Source organism: Bos grunniens, chromosome 23 (assembly GCF_055505025.1).
Source record: "Bos grunniens cultivar Pamir isolate PY7600 chromosome 23, Bosgru_T2T1.0, whole genome shotgun sequence".
Classification (NCBI taxonomy): domain Eukaryota; kingdom Metazoa; phylum Chordata; class Mammalia; order Artiodactyla; family Bovidae; genus Bos; species Bos grunniens.
The window spans coordinates 52,789,104-52,812,786 of NC_141187.1; the positions used below are offsets into that span (position 1 = coordinate 52,789,104).

The following is a 23,683-nucleotide window of genomic DNA, read 5'->3' on the forward strand; positions in this document are numbered from 1 at the left end:
TTCTTAGATGACATGTTACAAGGTTCTGGACACAATTCCAATCAATGTGTGTTTTGGGGTGGATTTCCCATAGCACCAAGGAACAACTCTCCCACATCAGCTGGGTGTCCTCCAGTACAGCTCAGTTCTGACACTTCTCACCCAGAGGTGAGCCAAGAAGAGAGGCCGCAGAAGGAACCAGCCCTGCAGACACCTGATCTCGGACTCCAGCCTCCAGAACTGTGAGGAAACAGATTTCTGTTGTGTAAGCCCTTCATCTGCGGCGGTCTGTGCAAACCAGTGTGCTAGCCTGCTGCTGTTCCTGGTCTCCTCCAGATCTGGGGACAACAAGGCCACAGAAATGTGTATCACTCCTGCAAGGCTCTTTGGTAGGCAAAATTTTATACTGGAAGGAGAGCTTGTGTACAAGGGAGAAGGCAGAAACAAATACCAGCTGCCGGAGACGTTCAGGGAAGGGGTTTTAAAGGCCACTTGAGGGTGAGGACCACAGAAACCTGATTACCTTGTGCTCAGTTGTCTGACTGGTTGGTGTCGAGGTGAAGTTTCAAGCATCATCAACCATCTGATTTCAGCAGGGCTGGGGGCCACATGCTTGTTCTTGGCAGTTTCCAGCATTTTCATCGGATGGGGGTCTGCTTCCTGTAGAACAGCTTGGGAACACCTGTCAGGTCTTTATCTGTAGCTTTCAGGGAACTGGCAGTTCTGTTGGGTGGGGCTTTACAATCCCGCTTTTGTTCTTTGGAAACTATGTACATACATCAGGGAACAGAGAGAATCTTTCAGAAGCCCAACCCTGTAGGTGCTCTGTCTTACTGAGCCTGCTTACTTAAGGCCGTTCTTCCGTCCTTTTCCAAAATGGCTGTACTCGTCTTGCTGTTTCATCCCCTTTTTTCAGAGACATTTTCTAGGGAAATATCCTTCCTTTTAAATCTCCCACTGTATCTCGGAACTACCTTTTCCCTCAATATTTTTTTTTTTTTATTGTTTACAGGCCCTAAAATATAGTCGATCTTCTGTCTGGGGGTCTTCCACCATCAGGCTTCTTAGCAGGACAGGTCAGAGATGTGATGGGGGTCTCAGCTGCAGATAAACTTGGCACATCCTCCCTAAGTATCCGTTTTTTCCCAGCAATTTCAGGGAAATGTTAAATAATTTATCTGCAAATTAATTCAAAGCATATTTATTTCAAGACAAACATGTTTTTCGTGGACTCTAGTAGATTTCACAGACATTTCTTGCTTATAGCACGTTCCTCCAATGACAGGGTTCCCTCTCTCTGCTTCAGGCCTCTGTGTTCACCAAGGAGGTGCGCCACAGACCTGCCTTCAGCCATTCTCTGTGTAGAACGGACAGGAGTGAGGCAAGTGAACCCAAAGATGAGTCTATCCACAAAGCTAAGGAGTATTCCTGATGACTTTAGGGGACGGAGAGATTTTTCATTAAATCCCGAGCTTTTCTATTTGAGGATTTGAGGTCTGCAGGGGTCCGGCAGTTTAGGCGGGCACCTCCAAGTCACCCAGCGTGTCATGTGAAGCTGGTCTGTGCGGGTCTGTTGGGGAGAGGAATATGCACAATGCTGGGAGGCAGAGCAAGGGGACTGGGAAGTTCCATTTCCGCCCTGGATTCCCGCCGGGGTTCAGGTACACACACCTCCTGCCTCGCCAGGGTCTGAGTCACCTCCACTCCTTTCCCTGCCCTACCTGCCACTGCCAGGTGGAAGCCACATTCAGCAGGCCTCAAGCTAGGACCCTACCTTGCATCAGAATTATTTTTTGAAAGTGGACATGTCCAAGGTTACTGACCTGTGCAGTCTTTTCAAGAATTCGTTACACTGCACATGGGTGAGGCCAGAGACTCTTGTCCTGCTCTGCCAGTCCCCTGACTACAGCATTTTGAATCGAGTTACTTGGAACCTCCTGCCTGGTTCCAAGCCTCAGAGAAACGTGAGAAGAGCCCGAAAGCAGAGTGGAAGTGAGGCTGGTCATTGCCCACATGTGTGACCCCATTCAGGGCCCTTCAGGAAGCAGAGAACCAGACTCCTCAAAAGGTATTACAGCAGGTTTCCAGAAATTACACATAGCTTCCCGCGTAGCTTAGCCTGTAAAGCATGTGCCTGCAATGCGGGAGACCTGGGTTCAATTTCTGGGTCGGGAAGTTTCCCTGGAGAATGAAATGGCAACCCACTCCAGTATTCTTGCCTGGAGAACTCCATGGACAGAGGAGCCTGGCAGGCTACAGGCCATGGGATCGTAAGAGTCGGACACGACTTAGCTCTATCTTTCGTTCTCCAGGATTTACTTGTCAAAGCCGATGATCCAGGGCCGTGACCCCTGGATTCAGAATTAAGGGCCTTCTCCCAAGGTAAAGGTCAGCCCGTAGCTCAACTCGGCACCCTCGGTACAATGATTCTGGGAGATTCGGGAGGGTGGAGGGGAGGACGAGCAGCGTGAGATGGGCAAGTCCAGGTGGCTGACAGCCCGCCCGGTCCACTGCCCGCCCTTACGAGGGGCAGGCCTGGCGCGAAGACCCAGCATCCTAGCGTCTGCCAGCAATCTGGACCAGCCCGCGCGGGCCCGCCCAACGCCCCGCCCCTGGGTGTAGACCCCGCCCTAAGCCCCGCCCCTCCCGGCGAGCGCGGCCCCTGTGGGGTGGGAGGGGCGCCGGCGGGGTGGGGCGGGGTGGGGCGGGGTTTGTGGGCTGGGGGGCGGAGCCCCGGCCGGGTGGGCGGGTCCCGGCGGGCAGCGCGGAGCGGCGCGAGCTGACGCGGCCCTGGCGGGGAGGCCGGGGAGGGCGGGGCCCGGCGGGCTGCGCGGAGCGTCGCGCGGTGACGCGACCACGCGGCGCCCGCCGGGCAGCATCCCCGGCTGCCCCGCCCCCGGCCCGCCCCGCCGGCCTTCGGGCGGCCTGTCAGTGTGGCGGCCGGCCGCGCGTTGCTGGTCCCTGCAGCCGGCTCCGCGGCACACCCCCGGCTGTCGGCGCCTCCGGTCAGAGCGCGGATATGGCCCAGGCGGCGGCGCACTGCCCCGGCGCCTGCGGCGCCGGGGACGCCGAGACGGGAAAGCCCAGGAAGGTGGCGCTCATCACGGGCATCACGGGCCAGGTGAGCGGGCCGGGGGTCCGCGCCGGGGGCCGGGGTCTCTGGGGCCGGGGGCTTGGGGCGCCCCCGTGCGCGCTCGGGGCCGGGGTCCAGGGGTGGGCGCCGGGGTCGCCCCGCCGGGGTCCGCGCGCGGGGGCTTCTCTGCCGCCGCGGCCCCTCGCCGGTCCCCCGGTCGCGGAGGAAACGAGAGGGAGCCGGGCTGTGCGGCTGCAGACCAGGAAATGTGCGCCTGTTTTGTGCTTTTTAAACATGAAAGCCCGCCTCGCAGGAGAGCTGTGAGCGCCGGCAGTTCCGTGTCCGCGGCCGCACATGCACGTGGGGCAGCCGGTCCCCTTCCCGCCGGGCCCAGAGGAGTGTCCGAGCCCGGCCTAGGTGGCGGCGGGCGGGGCCTGCCCTTTCGGGTCCCCCCACCCCGCAGACCCCGGCGCTCAGGAAATGATGGGCGGCGCGAGTAAAGGTGGTGACTCCAAGGCGCCTGCTGCTCTGCCCACTGCGGCCGGTCACCTGCTGATGCATCTCGTTTGGTTTCCCAGCTGTTTTTCCAGGGGGTGCTCTTAGGACCCCCACTTCACAGACGGGGCAACTGAGGCAGCGATCGTGGACTAGGAGGTGTCCAGCGGGATTCACACTGCCCTCAGCCTCTCTGGGGCTGAAAGTAGAAACCGTCTAGAGCCTTAGGCAATGCTGACTGCTGGCTACCTGATAACTTCCTGGTTAATGGTACCTCTCTCACTGGGTTTACGTTAATTACAGTAAATGCGGGTTTGAAAACTGGTGGCAGAGGTGGGCGGGCTGGAGCTGCGAGGTTGAGGAAGAGAACTCTTGAATTCAGTCAAGAGACTGCATGCTTTCAGTATCAGGGAGAAGTCAGTTAAGCTGTTCTTGTAACTCCGTTCGTATGGCTCATGGCAAGCTAAGTGCCAGCAGTGTGAATCCACCGGGTTAGAAAGGAACCCTGCTCACAGCCCTGAGAGCAGTGGGCTGGAGGTGCCAGTGGGCACCTCCACCCTCGGAGGAGCACTTCCACCTTTAAGGCCCGCCTCTTCATCTCTTCACCAGTGTTTCCCGCTTGCCCCCAGCACCCACCCTCTGTGTTGTCCCCTCACTTGTTGGGTGGTGTCGTTGGCTTCTGCAGCCCTGGCCTGTGCTGAACTCTGAGGGCTACGTAAACCCCTCCTGGTGGAGGTGACTGGTCTGCTCTGCACTTAACTTCCAGGACAGTGGCTCCTGCCCTGGGTATCCCGGGTCTGGGAGAGCCGTGAGGTCAATGGGAAGGGTCTGGAGATACACACCCGCGGTCCATTTTCTTCATCACTTTGGGTGAGAGCTTACTGAAGGGCTCACTTTGCTAAACATTTGTTTTGTCTCTGTGTAAGAGGCAGATATGTTTTCTGTCCCCATTTTACACCTGGCTTAGCAAGGTTATGTTCCCTGCGGGTGCATACCTCCTGAGTGTCAGGGCTGAGATCTGAGCCCAAGAATTGCTCTAAGGCATCTTGTTACATTGCCTCTGTAGCGAGCCACCCATGTGAAATTACAGCTCTGTGTGTGTGTGAGAGAGAGAGATGGGGTGGGCAAAGGGATTCTTTACTCTAAGAAGGGATCTCTTCTTAGAGGAGAGGTGGAAACCGCTGCTCTGGCCCTTAGGGCTGCCGTGGCCCCTGGGCTGGCGTGGGCTCTAGGACGGGTTGTTCCAAGCGCGCACTTCAGGTGCCTGTCTGCCGTGGTCTCTCGTCTTCACTGTCACAGCCACCCCAGCTTCCTCCCTCCCATCTCTCCTGACAGCAGCCCTGAATGGTTTACCGGGGATTTTTCTTACTGACTGGCCGGGGGGAGCGGAGGCCCTGCTCTGCGTTGCCGCCTCCAAGCCCTCTGCCCCCACCCCCGGGCTCACCCTGTGGTGTGACTGCACCTGCCCTTCTTTACTGCGCCAGGGAATGTTCCTGCTGGAATATTGCTGCCTGTACCTCTTCAGGGTCGTTATTTGTGGCTGAATGCCCTCCCAGATCTCCCTCCTCTTAACTAAAAGCCTCTGTGCCTGCACGCATCCAGCCAGGTGCAGCCATTCCAGGGTTTGTATTTTCATTTCTTTATATTTACACAAGTAGAGTCTCTGTTGGTTACATTGGTCGTGTACATGCCTTAGTTTTGTTTTTTTTTTTTAACTTTCTTTGGTTTGTAAACACCTTTAAGATAGAAACCCTTTTTTGACCTGTTACGCCTCACATGACTTCTCCACGTAGGCTTCCAGAATGTTGACTTACTCTTCTTATTAATGGAGCGTGTCTTTACTGTGTGTCTGCGGGATGAACGGCTTGCTTTGATGCCTCTGGGAACATGAGGGTACGTAGGGTGTACTCTGCCCTCCAGAGCTGCACAGCTGTGCAGGGACTTAATGCACGTGACAAACTTTGTGTTGTTCAAGAATTAGAGGCCCCGTGACTGGTTCATCCAGCCTCAGGACTCTGGGAGAAGCCACTGACTGCTGGAAGTAGCTCCGACTGTGTTCTGGGTGAGCAGTGGGTACAAGAGTGCGGGGGGTCGCGGGGAGGGCGGTGGGGGACAGTGAGGATCAAATGTAGTGATAATGGGAGGATATGTAATAATTTATCCTGGAGAAGGAAATGAAAACCCACTCCAGTGTTCTTGCCTGGAGAATTCCATGGACAGAGGAGCCTGGTGGGCTACCGTCCAGGGAGTTGCAGAGTTAGACATGACTGAGTGACTAACACATACGTAATAATTTATGAAATTTCATTCTCCTTGCTCCTTTCCAAAAAGATTCTGAGGTGGCTTCAATGAAAATCACATCATTGGACCATCCTAAGGAGAATGAAAGAAGCAGGAGTCTGCAGTGTGGATTGCAGGATGGAGATTGTGTCCCCAGTGCCAAGGACAGCGTCAGGCGGGCATGAGACTCAGCTTTGGGCTCCCTGACAGTCGAGACAGAATGGGTGGGCGGGTGAGGCTTCGTTAGCCCTGAGCTCTCAGGGGGACATAGAGCAGAACGACACACGAGGAGCTCAGTAGAGTCGTCCCCCTAACGGGCCCGGGGAGCACACCGGGTGGGTGGGGACTCGGAGAAGTGAACGGTCAGCGTTTGTAGACGTGTCCTGGCCTTCCTGGGTTATGTTAGGCTAGTCTCAGCCGGGAGCGTAGGCAGGCTGGAACTCAGATTGTTTTGTCGGGTCTGCTTGGTAGGACGTTGGTGTTTTAAATATGGAGGAGTTGCACCAGTGAGTCCTTCATACCCACAGGTACCCTGGGTTTGCCTTACGAAGCGGTTTCGATGTGCTCGGACATCTCAGCAGGCCCGAGTTCCAGAGTCCTGGCCATGACACGCGGGAGACACAGCGTTCCTCTGTGCGCGGTTGGAAAGGCAGTCCTGGCCAAGAGGACTTAGCTTGCTGGGAGACCGCACGTTTGTGCTGAGTCTTGTGTAGAGCAAAGAGATGAACTGTTTGAGTTGTCGAGGTCCGATTATTTAAGCTATAATATTTTGTCTTGGAATTGCATTTTTATGGCCTTGTTTCTTGTTTTTACTGATTTGATTGTGTTCTAGCTGCTGTAGGTCCCCCGTAGCCTTTAGAGGGAACATACATAGAGCAGGTGCCCAGGTTCCCTGGACATGGGCGGCTCTCACAGGCCTCACCTGCTTCTGAGGTGGATGCAGAGACCAGGAGGCGGCAGCTGAGGACTGGCAGTGAGAGCCATTCTTCTTGTGCTTCTCTGCTCCCTGCAGGTTGGGGTCTGTCCTCGCTGACAGGCCCGCGTTTCTGAGGAGACTGGCAGCCCCCCATTCCAGTCTCCTGTGCCCTGACATGTAAGCCTGCTCTGGACACGCACTGCTGACTTGCCTTTGCCCTGATGGGGGTCGGCTCTGCACAGATGCTTCCCTCACTTGAGAGAGCCCTCCCGCTTCTCTCCCCCAACAAGCCTTGTGTTCAGGCTGAGAGTGGTTCTCCATTTCATATCTCCTGAATTTCTAGGAGCAATTTTTTTCACGCTTAATTGGTCTCCTCCTGGAGGCAGTCACACCTGGGGGCTGACCGTCCTCTATTCAGTCATAGACGTGCCAGTAACCGTGGTGCGGTCAGCGTCCGCAGGCGCTTGAGCGCCAGCCGCGTGTCCCGCCCTGGGGCTGCGACGGAACAGGCAGCCCAGGGGGAGCCTGCTCGTGGCCCCGATGTTCCCGATGGTGACGTGGCGGTGACGAGGGGCAGCGACGGTGACTGAGCCGCGCGGGCGTCCACTGTGTGCCGAGCGTCGCCCAGTGGGCTCTGCCTCTGTTTCCCTTTCGGAGCAGGGAGCCCTCCTGTGAGGCAGCTTTCTTGTCGCCCCTGGGAAAGGCAGAGGTTAAACACTTTGCCCAGAGGTGACTCCCATCCTTGTTTACAAAGTCAGGTGTGAAATATAAATCCCAGCAATTTTATTTCCTATCAAGTTTTTAACTGCTGCTGCTGCTAAGTCACTTCAGTCGTGTCCAACTCTGTGCGACCCCATAGACGGCAGCCCACCAGGCTCCCCCGTCCCTGGGATTCTCCAGGCAAGAACACAGGAGTGGGTTGCCATTGCCTTCTCCAATGCATGAAAGTGAGAAGTGAAAGTGAAGTCGCTCAGTCGTGCCCGACTCTTAGCAACCCCACGGATTGAAGCCTACCAGGCTCCTCCGTCCATGGGATTTTCCAGGCAAGAGTACTGGAGTGGGGTGCCATTGCCTTCTCTGAAGTTTTTAACTAGTATTAACTAATTCTAAGAACAGGTAAATAACTTTTAAGGGGAGGTGGATAAATTGTCACGTTTGAAATAAAGCATATTCAAGAGTTTTTTTTGTTTTGCAGTTGTGAAAGGATGTAGATTACAGCAGTAAGGCAAATCTGTATCCATCACTATGTTCTGTGCTGCTCATTTTTTTTCTTTTTTTTTCTTCGCTGTCATTTGGGTCATACTTTCTTGGCAGTTTATCTTGTGAACTCTCTGGAGGCTGGAACTCTGTCTTGGGGCGGTGGAAGAAGATTTGGATTTCTTGGCCAGTGTGGGTTTGAGCTACTGCTTAACCCCTTAAGTGCTGTGTCAGTTTGGGCATGGTGTTTGCAATTGCTGCCCTGTTGAAACAGTTATTCCTACCAGATAGAAAAGAGGTCTTAGCAATGACAAACCAGCAGTGACAAACCTAGACAGCATGTTAAAAAGCAGAGAGATTACTTTGCCTACAAAGATCTGTAGAGTCAAAGCTATGGTTTTTCCAGTAGTCATGTAAGGATGTGAGAGCTGGACAATAAAAAAGGCAGAGCGCCGAATAATTGATGCCTTTGAACTGTGGTGCTGGAGAAGACTCTTTAGAGTCCCTTGGGCAGCAAGCAGATCAAACCAGTCAGTCCTAAAGGAAATCAACCCTGAATATTCATTGGAAGGACTGATGCTAAGCTGAAGCTCCAATACTTTGGCCACCTGATGCAAAGAGCCGACTCATTGGAAAAGACCATGATGCTGGGAAAGATTGAAGGCGGGAGGAGAAGGGGACGACAGAGGATGAGATGGTTGGATGGCATCACCAAGTCAAAGGACATGAGTTTGAGCAAATTCTGAGAGATGGTAAGGGACAGGGAGATCTTGCATACTGCAATCTGTGGGGTCGCAAAGAGTCAGACATGACTTAGCAACTGAACAACAAGAAAAGAAATCTGGCATGAAATAGAGAGCTTACTAGGATGGACTTTCTCTTCATAGAGCAGCCAGATAGAAAGCACTCTTGCGTATGAGGAGAGGGCATTGCACGTGGAGGGTACAGTAGTCTGCCTCGCTTTGTGCAGGCAGCAGGTTCCATGGGATTTGGATCAGCTGCAGGCTGTAAACCGCTTTGCCGTCCGGTGGGTCTTACAGGCAAGCAGATCTGGGAGCCGGGCTTATCCTCCGGGGCGAGAGGATTGCTGGCCATGGTCGGACGCTAATCCTGTGTAGCGTGAGTGCTCCAGGATGGCAGGTCCTGCTTTGGTCAGAGACTGTTACCTGGTGGGAGTTTTTTATGTCTTTACATTACACGTAGTTAATTGATTAACTGAGGAAAGACAGTGGACTTGAGTGAGAATCAGAGGCTGGGTTTTGACACCGATTAAGTGTATAGCTGTGATTTTTTTTCTGACTCTGTCACGCGAAGGGGTCACCTGGCGACCTCTGAAGTCTGTTGAGAGTGACATGCGCTGTGACTACAGGACTGAATGCTGATTGTAATCTATTGAGGGCAAAACATCTTGTATTTAAGCAGCGCAGTCATTTAATATCAGTTTTAAAGATAAGTCCAATAGGAGAATTTAAGAAGTGACTATTATCTGTAGTTGCTCAGTGGCTAAGTCATATCCAGCTCTTTTGACCCCATGGAGGTAGCACCCTAGGCTCCTCTGTCCTTCACTATCTCCTGGAGTTTGCTCAAAATTAACTGTAGTGAATTTATAATTAAATGTGTACACTGGAAAGAGATGAGTTGGTATTTTGCTAGAAATTATAGAGTTAAATGGAAAATCCCATGGACAGAGGAGCCTGGCAGGCTACAGTCCATGGGGTCGCAAAGAGTTGGACACGACTGAGCGACTTCACTTTCACTTTATAGGGTTAAAAGCAGAAAATCTGAGCTGTCTGCCATGGTAGGTTTTACCAAATGAAGTGATTTTTTGGTGAAGAAGGCTTTTAAATTCCTGCTATTTGTTTTTTTGGATTGAAATGTTAAAAGATATAAGCATCTATATTTTGTGCTTCGTGTTTAATAGTGGAATGTCTATTCATGCAGTAAATGTCTGCCAGCCCCTTCACGATCACAGCCTTGTCATGGCAGAGGGCCTTGCCCAACTCAGTGAGGGTCTGAGCCGTGCCGTGCGGGGCCACCCAAGACGAACGGGCTGTAGTGGAGAGTCCTGACAAAACGTCTGCTGGGGAGGGAATGGCCAACCACCCCAGTATTCTTGCCGCCAGAACCCTGTGAACAGTATGATAAGGCAGAAAGATGTAACACCAGAGCACGAGCCCCCCAGGTCAGAACTCGTCCAGTGTGCTGCTGGGGAAGGTCGGAGAGCAATTAGTAATAGCTCCAGGAAGAACAAAGCATCTGCGCCACAGTGGGAAGGATGCTCAGTGGTGGACGAATCAGGTTCCATGGGAACCAGATCAAATTGCCAACATTTGTTGGGTCATGGAGAAAGCGAGGGAATTCCAGAAAAATATCTACTTCTGCTTCGTTGACTATGTGGAAGCCTTAGACGGTGTGGATGACAACAATCTGGAAAATTCTTAAAGAGATGGGAATACCAGACCACCTTAACCTGCCTCCTGAGAAACCTGTATGCAGGTCAAGAAGCAATGGTTAGAACCGGACGTGGAACAATGGACTTGTTTGAATTTGAGAAAGGAGTATGTTGAAGCTGTATATTGTCACCCTACTTATTTAACTTATATGCAGAGTACATCATGCGAAACGCTTGGCTGGAAGACTCACAAATTGGAGTCAAGATTGCTGGGAGAAATATCAACAACCTCAGATATGCAGATAATAACACTCTAATGGCAGAAAGTGAAGAGGAACTAAATAGACTCTTGATGAGGGTAAAAAAGGAGAGTGAAAAAGCTGGCTTGAAACTCAACTTTCAAAAAACTAAGATCATGGTGTCTGGTGCCATCACTTCATGGCGAATAGATGGGGGAAAAAGTGGAAGCACTGAGAGACTTTATTTTGGGGGCTTTAAAATCACTGCAGATGGTGACTGCAGCCATGAAATTAAAAGACACTTGCTCCTTGGAAGAAAAGCTATGACCGACCTAGACAGCATATTAAAAAGCAGAGACATTACTTTGCTGACAAAGGTCATTTTAGTCAAAGCTGTGGTTTTTCCAGTAGTCATATACAGATGTGAGAGTTAGACCATAAAGAAGGCTGAGCACTGAAGAATTGATGCCTTTGAACTGTGGTGTTGGAGAAGACTCTTGAGAGTCCCTTGACCTGCAAGGAGATCCAACCAGTTAACCCTAAAGGAAATCAACCCTGAATATTCATTAGAGAGACTGATGCTGAAGTTGATGCTCCAGTACTTTGGCCACTGATGTGAAGAGCCAACTCATGGAAAAAGACTCTGATGCTGGGAAAGATTGAGGTCAAAAGGAGTAGGGAGCTGCAGAGAATGAGATGGTTAGATAGCATCTCTAACTTAATGGAAATGAGTTTGAACAAAGTCTCGGAGATAGTGAAGACAGGGAAGCCTGATGTGCTGCAGTCCATGGGGTCACAAAGAGTTGGACACGACTTAGCGACTGAACATAAAAACAAATACCTGCTGAGGTTTGTCCTGTGCTGAGTTAGGTGCTGGGGACGTGGCCACCAGCGCGATGGCTGGGACGTTTCTCAAGGAACTGGTCGTCTGGGGGCGCACGTAGTTTGACAGGTAACTTCACAGCGTGTTAGTTTCTGTGATCAGAATAAATAAGTCACTGCGGCACGCGTGTAACACAGCGTGTTAGTTTCTGTGATCAGAATAAATAAGTCACTGTGGCACACGTGTAACACGGCATGTTAGTTTCTGTGATCAGAATAAATAAGTCACTGCAGCACGTGTGTAACACGCATGTTAGTTTCTGTGATCAGAATAAATAAGTCACTGCAGCATGCGTGTAACACGGCATGTTAATTTCTGTGATCAGAATAAATAAGTCACTGCGGCACGCATGTAACACAGCGTGTTAGTTTCTGTGATCAGAGTAAATAAGTCACTGCGGCACGCGTGTAACACGGCATGTTAGTTTCTATGATCAGAATAAATAAGTCACTGCGGCACGCGTGTAACACAGCATGTTAGTTTCTGTGATCAGAATAAATAAGTGACTGCGGCACGTGTGTAACACGCGTGTTTCTGTGATCAGAATAAATAAGTCACTGCGGCATGCGTGTAACATGGCATGTTAATTTCTGTGATCAGAATAAATAAGTCACTGCAGCACGCGTGTAACACAGCATGTTAATTTCTGTGATCAGAATAAATAAGTCACTGCGGCATGTGTGTAACAGCATGTTAATTTCTGTGATCAGAATAAATAAGTCACTGCGGCATGTGTGTAACACAGCATGTTAATTTCTGTGATCAGAATAAATAAGTCACTGCGGCATGCGTGTAACAGCATGTTAATTTCTGTGATCAGAATAAATAAGTCACTGCGGCATGCGTGTAACACGCATGTTAATTTCTGTGATCAGAATAAATAAGTCACTGCGGCATGCGTGTAACACAGCATGTTAATTTCTGTGATCAGAATAAATAAGTCACTGCGGCATGCGTGTAACAGCATGTTAATTTCTGTGATCAGAATAAATAAGTCACTGCGGCATGCGTGTAACAGCATGTTAATTTCTGTGATCAGAATAAATAAGTCACTGCAGCACGCGTGTAACACGCATGTTAATTTCTGTGATCAGAATAAATAAGTCACTGCGGCATGCGTGTAACAGCATGTTAATTTCTGTGATCAGAATAAATAAGTCACTGCGGCATGCGTGTAACACAGCATGTTAATTTCTGTGATCAGAATAAATAAGTCACTGCGGCATGTGTGTAACACGCATGTTAATTTCTGTGATCAGAATAAATAAGTCACTGCGGCATGTGTGTAACACAGCATGTTAATTTCTGTGATCAGAATAAATAAGTCACTGCGGCATGCGTGTAACAGCATGTTAATTTCTGTGATCAGAATAAGTCACTGCGGCATGCGTGTAACACAGCATGTTAATTTCTGTGATCAGAATAAATAAGTCACTGCGGCATGCGTGTAACACGCCGTGGCCGTTCGCACGCGAGGACGCCTGGGTGGGCCTGTGGCGGGACTGCTGTGGTTTAGTTCTCGTCGTGTGGGCACACTGAGAAGTCGGTGTCCTGGCTTGCTGTCTCAGAAATGATGCGGGGAATAAGGAGAAGGTGCTCCTGCCATGCCCTCTGTTGGGTCTGGGGGGATGAGCTAGGAGGAGTCCTGAGTATCAGCCCATCCCAGATTTCATAGACTGAGAAAAACTTGAGAATGATATGCAGTGGCCAAGTTTTATCTTGAATGTGGGAACTTTAAGCAAATTCCTCTGTGGTCCCAGCCATCTTGCACACTGAAGTGTAACAAGGATGTGTTGTCAGAGTAAAGAACAATCACCAAATCACATCCTCTGGGCTGTGGGACCTACTTTTGTATTAGTCTGTCTCTTCTTCTCCTTTTGTAGAAGAGTGGGCTGTAACTGTGTCATGGATTGGTATTGGTCTGTTGGTGGCATTTGGCCCTCCGCTGAATACTGCTTTATTAAAAAAGAGTTACTTGTCTGATTCTCAGGGCTCAAGTTTAAGTCTCCGGGCCTGTGATGACTGCTTTTTCTGGACGGCAGGGTAGGACACGTCCCATGACTTATGCCCTGGAGCAGGCCGTGTCCTGGAAACCAGGACGTTGGGAAGGGCGTGCAGGGCCTGCCCACCGTGCCCGCCGTGTCCAGCTGGTGCCTGCCAACCGCTGGGCACCGTGCACAGTACTTGTGAGCACGAGGAGCTGCCTGCTGGAGATTTCGTTTGTCGCCACATTCCCTGGCCCGCTGGGCAGAGCCCACTTCACAGAGAGTACCGCAGCAGCCTTGGGGCCAGGACCCCCGCCCCTCTGACAACTCTGGACCTGGGCTGCCTCCTAGGGCGCGGGAGGAAGGTGCAGATTCTTGCTGTTTCAGGTGTAACTTGGGAACCTGAAACTGAAATCAGGTTTGGGGTGGTTCTGACTGGTTTTGACTTGGCTTTATGACATTGGTCAAACCTGGGTACGCCCTGCAGGGCGGGTACTGAGTGAATTTCTCAGGGGTGAACAGGAAGACTTTGGGAGGGGTTGGTTTTCAGGGGAGGTGATAATACATGGTGGGTTTTTCAGAAAGTTTTGCTTTTTAATGTAAACCTTGGGAAGGAAACATAGAAGTTAGAACAAATACTGAACCATTTCTATTGTTTTCTTTTAGCTTTTTTGTGGACTGTAGTGGTTTTTCATTTCACCCCCTCCCCCACATCCATTTTGCTGTTTTGACTGTTTAGGAACTTTTGAATTATTTCAATTTATGTAGTATTTTTTTTTTTTCCATTGAATTGTGTTTTAGTCTTTAGTAATGTTCGAGCATATAGATTTTAAGTTTATTCTATTACCATACTGTTATTTTGGAGATTTTGGTTTTAATTCCTAGAAACAACGGGGTGTCTTAGAAGGAACCCTTTATGGCAAGCAGGCCAGTGGCTGGGGCCCGGCTGGGGGCCAGAAGCCCCTGTGGGGGTCCCGTGCTCGGTGGCGGCTTGGCTTGTGTCCAGGAAGCCTGGGGTTCCCTCTGGGCTTTCTGAGCCACACGGGCTGCTTCTCCTGCTTGCACTGATTTTCTTCTCTTTAAATACACTTTCTGGAAGAGGGAGATCCACGCAGGGAGTGAAGGCCTGGATGCCTCCCCTCGTTTCCTGGCTGGAGTTTCCAGCGCGTGTAATGGAAACCGGACTTGAGGAGGGCTGGTCAATCTGGGTGACATCCGGTGTGGCTTGGACTCGAGGAGGACTTGGGGAACAGCCTCCGGCCAGGCTCTTTAGGGGGTCTCTGGGTAGCTGGGGCCCTTCGCTGGGGAAGGGGTGGCCTGGGGACCGATGCCTGGGTTTCACTGAAGGATGGTCTTGTGTCCCTACGTGCCTGGAGCTGAGCCACTGGGGGCAGGTGTGGGAGCCCCTGCTTGAAGGGCGCAGGGAGCTCTGGGCAGCCTGCACGTGGCCGGCCCAGGGGAGTGGGCCTGGCCGCTAAGAGCACCACCCCTGCGGCCCGAGGTGCACCTGTGCAGACACACCCTTTGTTCCAGAACCCCAAGGAGGCAGTCCTCGCCTGTCCACTCCGTCCTCCAGCCCACCCCGTCTCACCCCCTGCTCTCGTCTCCACAGCTCCGGCTCACTCTCTAGGAATTACTGACATTCTGCCAGCATCAGCAATTCTCTAGATTTGGGGCTTGTTCCAAAAGAAGGCTTTGATTTTCTCCTTGGCGTTTGACCTTCGATTCCAGTCCTCCTCGAAGATGCCCAGGTTCTGCAGCTGCAGTAGGAACCAGCTGGGCAGCGTGGACAGCTCTCAGCGTGGACAGTCTCGGGTCCTCCCCCTTCAGTCTGCTGGCCTTGGGGTGGGACTCACCCTTGGCTGCTTGTGGAACAGTCCCAGTGACTCAGGAGTGAGCTGGAGCCGTATCCCAGTGACTCAGGAGTGAGCTGGAGCTGAGCGGGTGGTGGCGGCGGCGACTTGAAGATACAGCTTGTCTTTTCCTGAACACTTTCCCCAGTTTTAAAAAGAGTATTATGTGCATACTGTAGAAAAATTGTGAAGTTTAAGAGGGTATAAAGTATCAGGGGAAAGTGCACCACCGTGATGACAGCAGTCGGAGCCCGATCTCACCGCTTGCTTTCGTCGTTCTGTTTCTGAATCGCTTCCCTGCCTTTCAGCAGACCTTACTGCCTAGACTGGGACAGGCTCTCGTGGCAGCTCTGGACTCCCGCTGATCTTCCATAGGAATCAGCGAGGGTGGGTAGGGCCGTTCCGGGGTGAGGGACCCCATCTTAAGGTTCCTCACCCCATGGCCCATGCGACACCTCCTTGCCTGTGCTACAGCCGTCACAGACTCTGCTTGTAGATTTTGGCTTACACGTTAAGTCGTTTGTATGGTTTTCTGTTTTCAGTGAGATTATGTAATTTAGGGGAATACATGCAAGTAGGATCAGAGTTCGTTAATTTTGACATGTTAAAGGCAAAACCTTCAAAGAAAACTCACTGTTATGTCTTGAAGATTGCGGTTTCAGAGACTCAGATACATTCAGAGACGTTTCCGTACCTTTGGTGTTGGGACTGTTGCTCTTGGTATGCTTTTCAGTTTACTTTTGTTAATGGTGTGTTCCACGAGAGTACTTTATTAACTTGATTCATTAACATTTAAATTTAATTATAACACATAGCAATGCCAGGAGTTGGTTTTATTTTTATTATTACACACAGTTTTCATCTATAAATCTAACTCTTATATCCCATGGTGGTCTCCCGCAGCTCTGACGAATTCTGTCAGAGTTTGGAGCCTGCATCCTGGCCCCTCTGTAGAGCAGACTCTCACTTCCCAGGTTTTCTACTTTTCTGCCCAGGAGCCCGGGTTCTGCACCCAAGGCCAGTCCCAAGGAAAGACAAGCTTGTGTGCAGCAGGGCACGGACCAGGATGGCTCCTCACACTGGGAAGGTGGTGGTGGAGGGCCCACCTGGCCGAGGTCCCACCTGGCCGAGGACCAGCAGCCTGAGGGCCCACCAGGCCGAGGTCCCACCTGGGCGAGGACCACCAGGCACTGTCAGGATTTCTCCTGGATTTTCTTGAGACTGGCTGTGTGGAGACGTGGTGAACTGTTGAAAAGTCTTGGCTGCCAACCTGGGTCACCTTTTACAAAAGGTCCTGGCTTGATTATCTGTTTTTTCTCTCCCTCCTGTAGTTTTCTCCCTCCCCCATTTCTTCTCCTTACAGTCGTTTTTTCCGACGCACACCCACACACACCCACACACACCCACACACACCCACACACACCCACACACACCCACACACACACCCTCTTCTTCAGCAGAGGCCTTAAGGCCTGCAGTGAGAGCAGCTTATCATGAGGGACAGAGGTCACCTGCCCGAGAACGCAGTGCTGTAGGGGCAGGACTCTGGCCCCCTGATTGCCTTGTGGGTGGTGACTGTGCCCAGAGAGCTGAGAAAGCAAACAGTGGGTTCTTATTTAAACAGTCCTGGAAGGGGCAGTCAGGATGTGTGCAGGTCTTGGTCCGGGTGGAAGGGGCGCTGGCCTCCGTCCACCCCACTCCTGTCTCCTCTAAGCGTTTCCTTATTCTGCCCTCCTGGCGCTTTGCAGTCACTCCCTTCTGGTCTCCAGCTTGTTGTGTGATTACAGGTGTTCTGCTACTCCCTTTCTGCTGTGATATTGATCTTTAGTGTGGGTCTGTAGCAAACACAGGGATCCAGATGCAGACGGGGAAGTCGGAGGGCTGCTGATGAGTCAGCATTGCCAGGAGTGGCCCAGAGGGGCTGCCTGCATGTGCGTGGGCCCGGGGCAAGGCGGTTTAGAAGGAGCCCCCGGGGATGCGCGAGCAAAGGCTCCGGTCCAGTTTTGGGACTTTGCAATTTAGGCTTTCCCCTCTGGGAACTTTGGAGTCTTAATCTATTGAATGAGGATAATTCACCCTTAATTGCAGGGTTGTTGGTCCGTAGGCTAGTTTACGGTAAGTGGTATGGCATTTGTAATCTGAAACACTTTAAAATACACACACATTAAAGTATATCAAGTATCCAAAATTAAAACCATACATACTTGAGGTTATTGAAGCATTATCAGGTGGGGAGGATAGAAGTTAAAGTATGTCAATGTGCTGTCGTCTCGGAGGTGAGTAAAGTCAGCACCTGCTTTCCCCTGCAGGATGTGAAAGCATGTTGCAAAAGTGAATCCCTTAACTTCTGGCGAGACAGACTTTTGGTCCAGGAAACGGTTATAAATGCAAGTGCTCAGTGGCCCCTGAGCTCCGATCTGCTGCCGGGCCTCCATCCTGCCTTTCCTGGGGGACAGGGTTTCCGTCCCATCACTTTCCTCTGTCCCTGGGGGAGCGGGGACTGGAGGTGGTTTGGGCACAGAAGGCTGGGGTTTGTTTTGTCCTTTATCACTTTCCTTTGACCTCCCAGCTTCCAGAGGGGTTTCTGGGCATCTTGGTTTTCAGATGAGTTCTTTGTGACCCTTCAGCTTTCTTTTCCTCTTGTTTCCTGAGATTCTCGTTACAACTCTCAGATGGTTTTTAGAAAGGGGTGAGTGCCTTGCCAGGCTTGGGATGGAGTGCCTGTCTTGCCCGCAGGAGGGTGTGAGGCCCTCAGGCCATGCCCACGGCCCCTGTGGTGCTATCAGTGCCAGCCATTTCTTAGCTCCTCTGCGTCTGCTTTCTGTCAGCGTTTCTTTCAGACGCAGCTGGAATAATTCCAGAGCCTAAATGAATTTGATTAAAACCCGGCCTGGCTTTTTGCTCTCTGAAGCATAGCCCATCTTGTCTTCTTTCGGAGGACGGTTGTTTCCTGATGGCACACCCGCAAGAAGGGCTCCCCCACACAGGCTGTGTGCACAGGGCCCCGTGGGGCTGGGAAGGTCAGAGAGGGGTGAGAGGGTGAGAAAGAACCACCTTGCCTGCAAGGTGGTTACTTGTATTAAAATGCCTGGAGCTCAGTTAGTCACATCAAAGCCATTATACTTATAATTTAGGTAGTACTAGGATTATCATCAGAGAAGGCAATGGTACCCCACTCCAGTACTCTTGCCTGGAAAATCCCATGGACGGAGGAGCCTGGTAGGCTACAGTCCATGGGGTTGCTAAGAGTCAGGTACGACTGAGCGACTTCACTTTGACTTTTCACTTTCGTGCATTGGAGAAGGAAATGGCAACCCACTCCAGTATTCTTGCCTGGAGAATCCCGGGGACAGAGGAGCCTAGTGGGCTGCCGTCTATGGGGTCGCACAGAGTTGGACACGACTGAAGCGACTTAGCAGCAGCAGCAGCAGGATTATCATTAATAACAGCAGCTAAAACACCCAGTGCTTGTATGTGTCCAGCCCCGTGTGTGCTAGGGTATTTGCATGTTTAATCCCCACAAGGGTACCATCACTTTTAAAGCCATTTACAAAATTATTATAAGCACAGGGGTATTTACTATTTAAAACAGGGTTGGGGGACCTTTTTATCCACCTTATACCTCAGTAAAATACTTGAGTTCAAAAGCAAGTTGGTGAAATTATATATATCTCCTTTAAAATTAAACAGCAAACCACAAATATAAACCTTCACCTAATATTAAAATATTTTACCTGATACGCTATTATATTTTATTACGTAAATGTCATATTGTATTGTAGCAACATTAGAGTATATTAAAAATATCCCGCAGTCCTGTATCCCAGGAAGGCCCGTGTAGCCGCCCCCCAGCTCTCCTGCCTCGGGGAGGGATGGGGAGCAAAGACCCCAGAGAGGAGAGCAGGCCGGGGGTGGGCGGTGCAGGGTTCCCGTGGTGGGAAAGGAAGAGAGGAGAGCAGGCTGATGGGGGTCAGGGCTCCTAGAGGTGGAGTTGGGGTGGTTGGTGGGGAAGGAAGAGAGGAGGGTGGGCGGCGGGATGTCGCGGGGCTCGGGAGGCTTAAGCAGATTCCAGGACATCATGGCCCGGGCTGCAGGGAGACCGGCCTGAGGCCCGACCCCCCTCCTGCCCCCCACCCCGTGAGGACAGAGGGCAGCCCCGGGCCTCTCCCTCCTCAGGACACACACCTCCCTCTGCAGGGACCACTGCCACATGGCCCCGTCACAGTGGCTGGGACTGAACCACGGGCTCCGGCCCCAGGAGCACCGTGGGTGGCAGGAGGGCTCCCCCCGCCCAGTGGTGACGGCCGAGTTCAGGTCCTTTAAAGTGGACGTGGTGGGTGGGGGTCCTGGCAGGTGGGCGGCTGCTGGAGGACAGGTGTGCAGTGCAAGCGTGTGGTGTGTGGTGGGAAGGGGTCGCCTGATCCTGGCAGTTCTGTTTATTTGTAGAGATCACACTTCGCTGTGTAAGGATTGACAGCAGCAGGTCTCAGGGAGGCAGGGTTTTTTAGTTTTTGTAACTGTCCTTGGATGGTAGATCTTTCTGACTAAATCCTCAATCTTTCTGTATAGAAAAGTGCAATAAGTGTGTGCACACGTATATCTACATGCTCAAACACACTCGCTCACACACACAGAGCCCTCTGTGTATCACAGAGGCCTGAGGGTCTCCTGAAACACATGCGTGTTCCTCTGATTAAGTTATAGTTAGTTTCAGGCAAACTATTCAGCACCATGGTAATCCAGGTCTGTGTCCCAACCACTGATGCCGAAGAAGCTGAAGGTGACTGGTTCTGTGAAGACCTACAAGACCTTCTAGAACTAACACCAACAAAAGATCCTTTCCATCATAGGGGATTGCGATGCAAAAGCAGAGTAACAAGCAAGTTTGGCTTGGAGTACAAAATGAAGCAGGGCAAAGTCTAACAGAGTTTTGCTGAGAACGCAGTGGTCATAGCAAGCACCCTCTTCCAATAACACAAGAGCCAACTGTACACATGGGCATCACCAGATGGTCAATACTGGAATCAGATTGATTATATTATTTGTAGCCAAAGATGGAAAAGCTATATAGTCAGCAAAAGCGAGTTCTGGAGCTGACTGTGGCTCAGATCATGAGCTGCTTACTGCAAAATTCAGGCTTTAATTGAAGAAAGCAGAGAAAACCACTAGGCCATTCAGGTACGATCTAAATCAAGTTCCTTATGATTATACAGTGGAGGTGGCAAATAGATTCAAGAGATTAGATCTGGTAGACAGAGTGCTTGGAGAACTATGGACAGAAGTCCATAACATTGTACAGGGGTGACCAAAACTCTCCAAGAAGAAATGCAGGAAGGCAAAGTGGCTGTCAGAGGAACTTTACGGACAGCAGTTACTAGTTTGCAGCAAAGTTCATTTCACGTGTAGCGCTGTATTTTTCCATGACCCCGCCCCCCGCCCCATCCCAGTTTTTAACAGTACGCTCTGTGCACAGCATCATAGCTGTATTTAGCATCGTATTTACCTGCAAATGATTATCTTACAAAATGCTGTGCTATCAATATCGTATTTATCAACTTAATAACAGTTAGTACAATCAGATGTCTGTCCGTATTCCGACTGCCCCAGTTGTCTCCTAGCTGTTTTTAATAATTCGTTTATTTGTACCAAATGACTGGCTGTTTCCCTGCGTGGTGCTCTTGCTTTCATTCCTCCGTGTCCCGTCTTCACATGTTCAGGTTTACAGATGTGATCAAGTTTATTCTTGGTCTGGGGGTGGGTGAGGGCAGGAGTCGCTCCCATCTGGTCCTGTGTGCTCCCATCAGGAGGAGCGCACGGTCTTGTTTTTCTTCTTATAACGTCGGAAGACACTGAGGGTCATCATCAAGGTTCATTTTTTCATTAGAGGCTGCAGAGTGGTGATAATTGAATTCTGTAATTCCTTCTTCACTGATTAGCTGAAATGCTTCCTGAAAGAGAAGCTTGCAAGTGCTTGGTTGCCCTGAGGTACAGGAGATTCACGGCGAATCATTCTTCTTCTTCTATCAGTTCTTACTGACTTGGTCTGTAGCATCCTGTAAGGGCCAACTTTTTTGGCTCTTTATGAACTCACGGAATTAAATCTTCTTCTCGGTCTGTTGACGCTCCCGTGGCCTCGTCTGTGGCCTGGAGAACCTTCCGTTTGGCCTCCATGTCCCTCAGGGCCAGCCTTGGTGATCCTGGCTTCCTTTGCTCTCTAGGGGGATGGGACAGTCCCTGTGTGTTTCTGCTCCAAATCTGGTATCAGTTATTTTTCCAAGGAGCTCAGGGGCAGGTTTATTTTAATTTTGAAAGTCTTAAACTAAGAAATGAGCAGCCTTTACTGTGTTTCTGCTGCTGCTGAGGCAGTGGTTTTGGTGGAAGGTCCGCAGCATTGGGAGCTTCCTGCCCGCCCTCGGTCTGCGGTTGCGCGGTGTGTCGGGCGTGATGGGGCTGCGTCCGTGTTTGCCAGATTGTCGTGCAATCTAGTTGTACTCGACTAGCTCCATGAGTGGTGACGGTTTGGTCCTTCTCCATCTTGAGGGGTCCTGGCCACCCTCATCTGTGTGCCTGGCGCCTCCCACCTCCAGGGGCTCCTCCGTCATCCCCTGCAGTCCCATGCTCACCGTCCTCCACTTCGGGCGGGCCAGGCCTGCGCCTTGGGGTATGCCTGCAGCCGCTCCATGGGGAGGCAGCCCCTGGCCTCTGCTGGCCGCCTCTGAGCAGCTGGCCCCAGGCCTGCCCTTCCGGACCTGGGTGGGGTTCACGGTGCGGTTTACCTGTGCCCCAGCCCGTCCCCGCCACGAGAATAGAATCGCCTTCTGCACCTTTGTGACAAAGTTGATTTGTATTTTATTTGCTCTCTTTTCAAAGTGAGTTCAGGTGAGAATCTTATTGAATTTCCACAGCTGCTCTTTCGAGCCTGGTGGGCCTGCATTGTTCTCATTTTAGGAATGAAGGGAGTGGAAGGCAGACGGCCTCCCGGCCTCGGTCCCTGTGTGATCTCAGAGTGACGGGTGGCAGAGTCAGGACTCAGCTGCAGAGGTGTCCGCGGGGCTCCCCGTGCACGAGTCAGGTATCCCTGGGTTAGGATGTCTCCGGGGCTTTCCTGAGAGCTGTTTGCTCCCTGAGGTCGAGCTTTTGCTTTGCATCAGAGTTTTATAATTTCCAGTACATACTGCAAACAGGAATTTATAGGGAGAGCCTGTGCTCCCTTCAGTGAGTTAAAAAATACGGGAAATAAGGTTCAGTGGGGAGTATTTTTTGTCTTCCTGACCCTGAGGTTCTTAAGTCACCTGGAGAGGGAGTGACCTTGGAGAAGAACACACAGAAGAAATGATAGGAAAAGATGATGCTTTTCTGTTAAAAAAGTAAGCAGTGTTTTTTTTTAAACCAAGATAACTATTTAGAAAATAACTTCTGTTTTAACTTTCTAGGAAGATAATAGTTTGCCCCTTTGAGGTCAGAGTCCGTGTCAGGCTACACAAGTGTGAGAGTTTTCTTGAGGTCATTGTCAAGTAGTAAACTCAGTTTTTTGAGTTCTTTAAAAAGTTCGCGGAACTTTGGTATACCAACAAAGGGGACCGCTAAGAGGAGACGTGTTCTCAGGTGCTTTCTAATGCAGCGGCTACCAAAGGTGTTTTTCCAGCAGTTACACTCCATGTCAATTTTATAGGAACACGAGTTCTGGGCTCTGCAATTTTCAGAGAGTTTGGATGTTTACGGTTTAGCTCTGTAAGGAGTATCCTGTCACTTGCATTATGTTCTCACAATTGTTGTGATAGCCTTGAACTTTTGTCCCTTTGATTTTCCCCTTTCTTTTCCTGTCATGCACACCCTTTGGAATCACAGTCCTGCAAGTGCCCTGCTGCTCGGCGTTGGGTCTCAGTTTGGGGAGGTTCCAAGCCGCCAGTGTGCTCTCGTGCTTGTCTCTTTAAGTCATCGTGGAAGAGCTGCTTGAGCCCAGCTTTTTCAAGTAGAGAATAACATCCACGTCACTTCAGGAGTGAGTGAGTTGAGGTGTTGCTGTTTTATAATTGAATCCAGATGTTTAAAAAAGTTCATGTCAGAGGTAGTATAACTTTTCTTTATCACATCACAAAATATCACATCTAGTTGTCTTTTTAATCAATTCAATTACAGTGAAATTTAACACAGATTCTAAATGAAAAACAAGGAAGTACTAGAAAATTCTCCACACAATTCTGCCATATTTATTTAATTGAATGAACTATAATTCAGAAGGGATGGGTTAAATTGTCAATTGTTGAAAGTTTAATGAAATTTTTGGTGATTGAACTGGGCTAAGTGATAGGAAAGTTGCTTATGTATTATGGCTTACAAAAGCTTACCTGACAGATTAGAAGTCTTGTTTCCAAATGGAATACATATTTA

The 23,683-nt window shown here is 50.7% G+C and overlaps 1 protein-coding gene and 1 long non-coding RNA gene across 10 annotated transcripts in view; both read left to right on the forward strand.

Annotated features, from left to right (window-relative positions):
* The first annotated feature begins 2,890 nt into the window (after nucleotides 1–2,890).
* The window catches only part of GMDS (GDP-mannose 4,6-dehydratase), a 434,715-nt gene continuing 413,922 nt past the window's right edge, over nucleotides 2,891–23,683 (forward strand). For 6 of the 7 annotated variants that reach the window (XM_086370928.1, XM_086370929.1, XM_086370935.1 and 3 more), the window contains exon 1: nucleotides 2,891–3,100. In XM_086370928.1, coding sequence (XP_086227054.1) covers nucleotides 2,999–3,100 — 102 coding nt within the window. In that variant the 5' untranslated portion in view covers nucleotides 2,891–2,998. Of the gene's footprint in view, nucleotides 3,101–5,527; nucleotides 5,610–23,683 lie in introns of those variants that run through there. The other variant, XM_086370933.1, reaches the window with a different exon arrangement.
* Nucleotides 5,625–23,683, forward strand: part of LOC147347867 (uncharacterized) — a 36,434-nt gene continuing 18,375 nt past the window's right edge. Inside the window, exons 1-2 of one of the 3 annotated variants that reach the window (XR_015152880.1) lie at nucleotides 5,625–22,659; nucleotides 23,141–23,294. This is a non-coding gene — a long non-coding RNA (uncharacterized LOC147347867). Of the gene's footprint in view, nucleotides 22,660–23,140; nucleotides 23,299–23,683 lie in introns of all 3 variants that reach the window. The other 2 variants (XR_015152879.1, XR_015152878.1) reach the window with 2 other exon arrangements.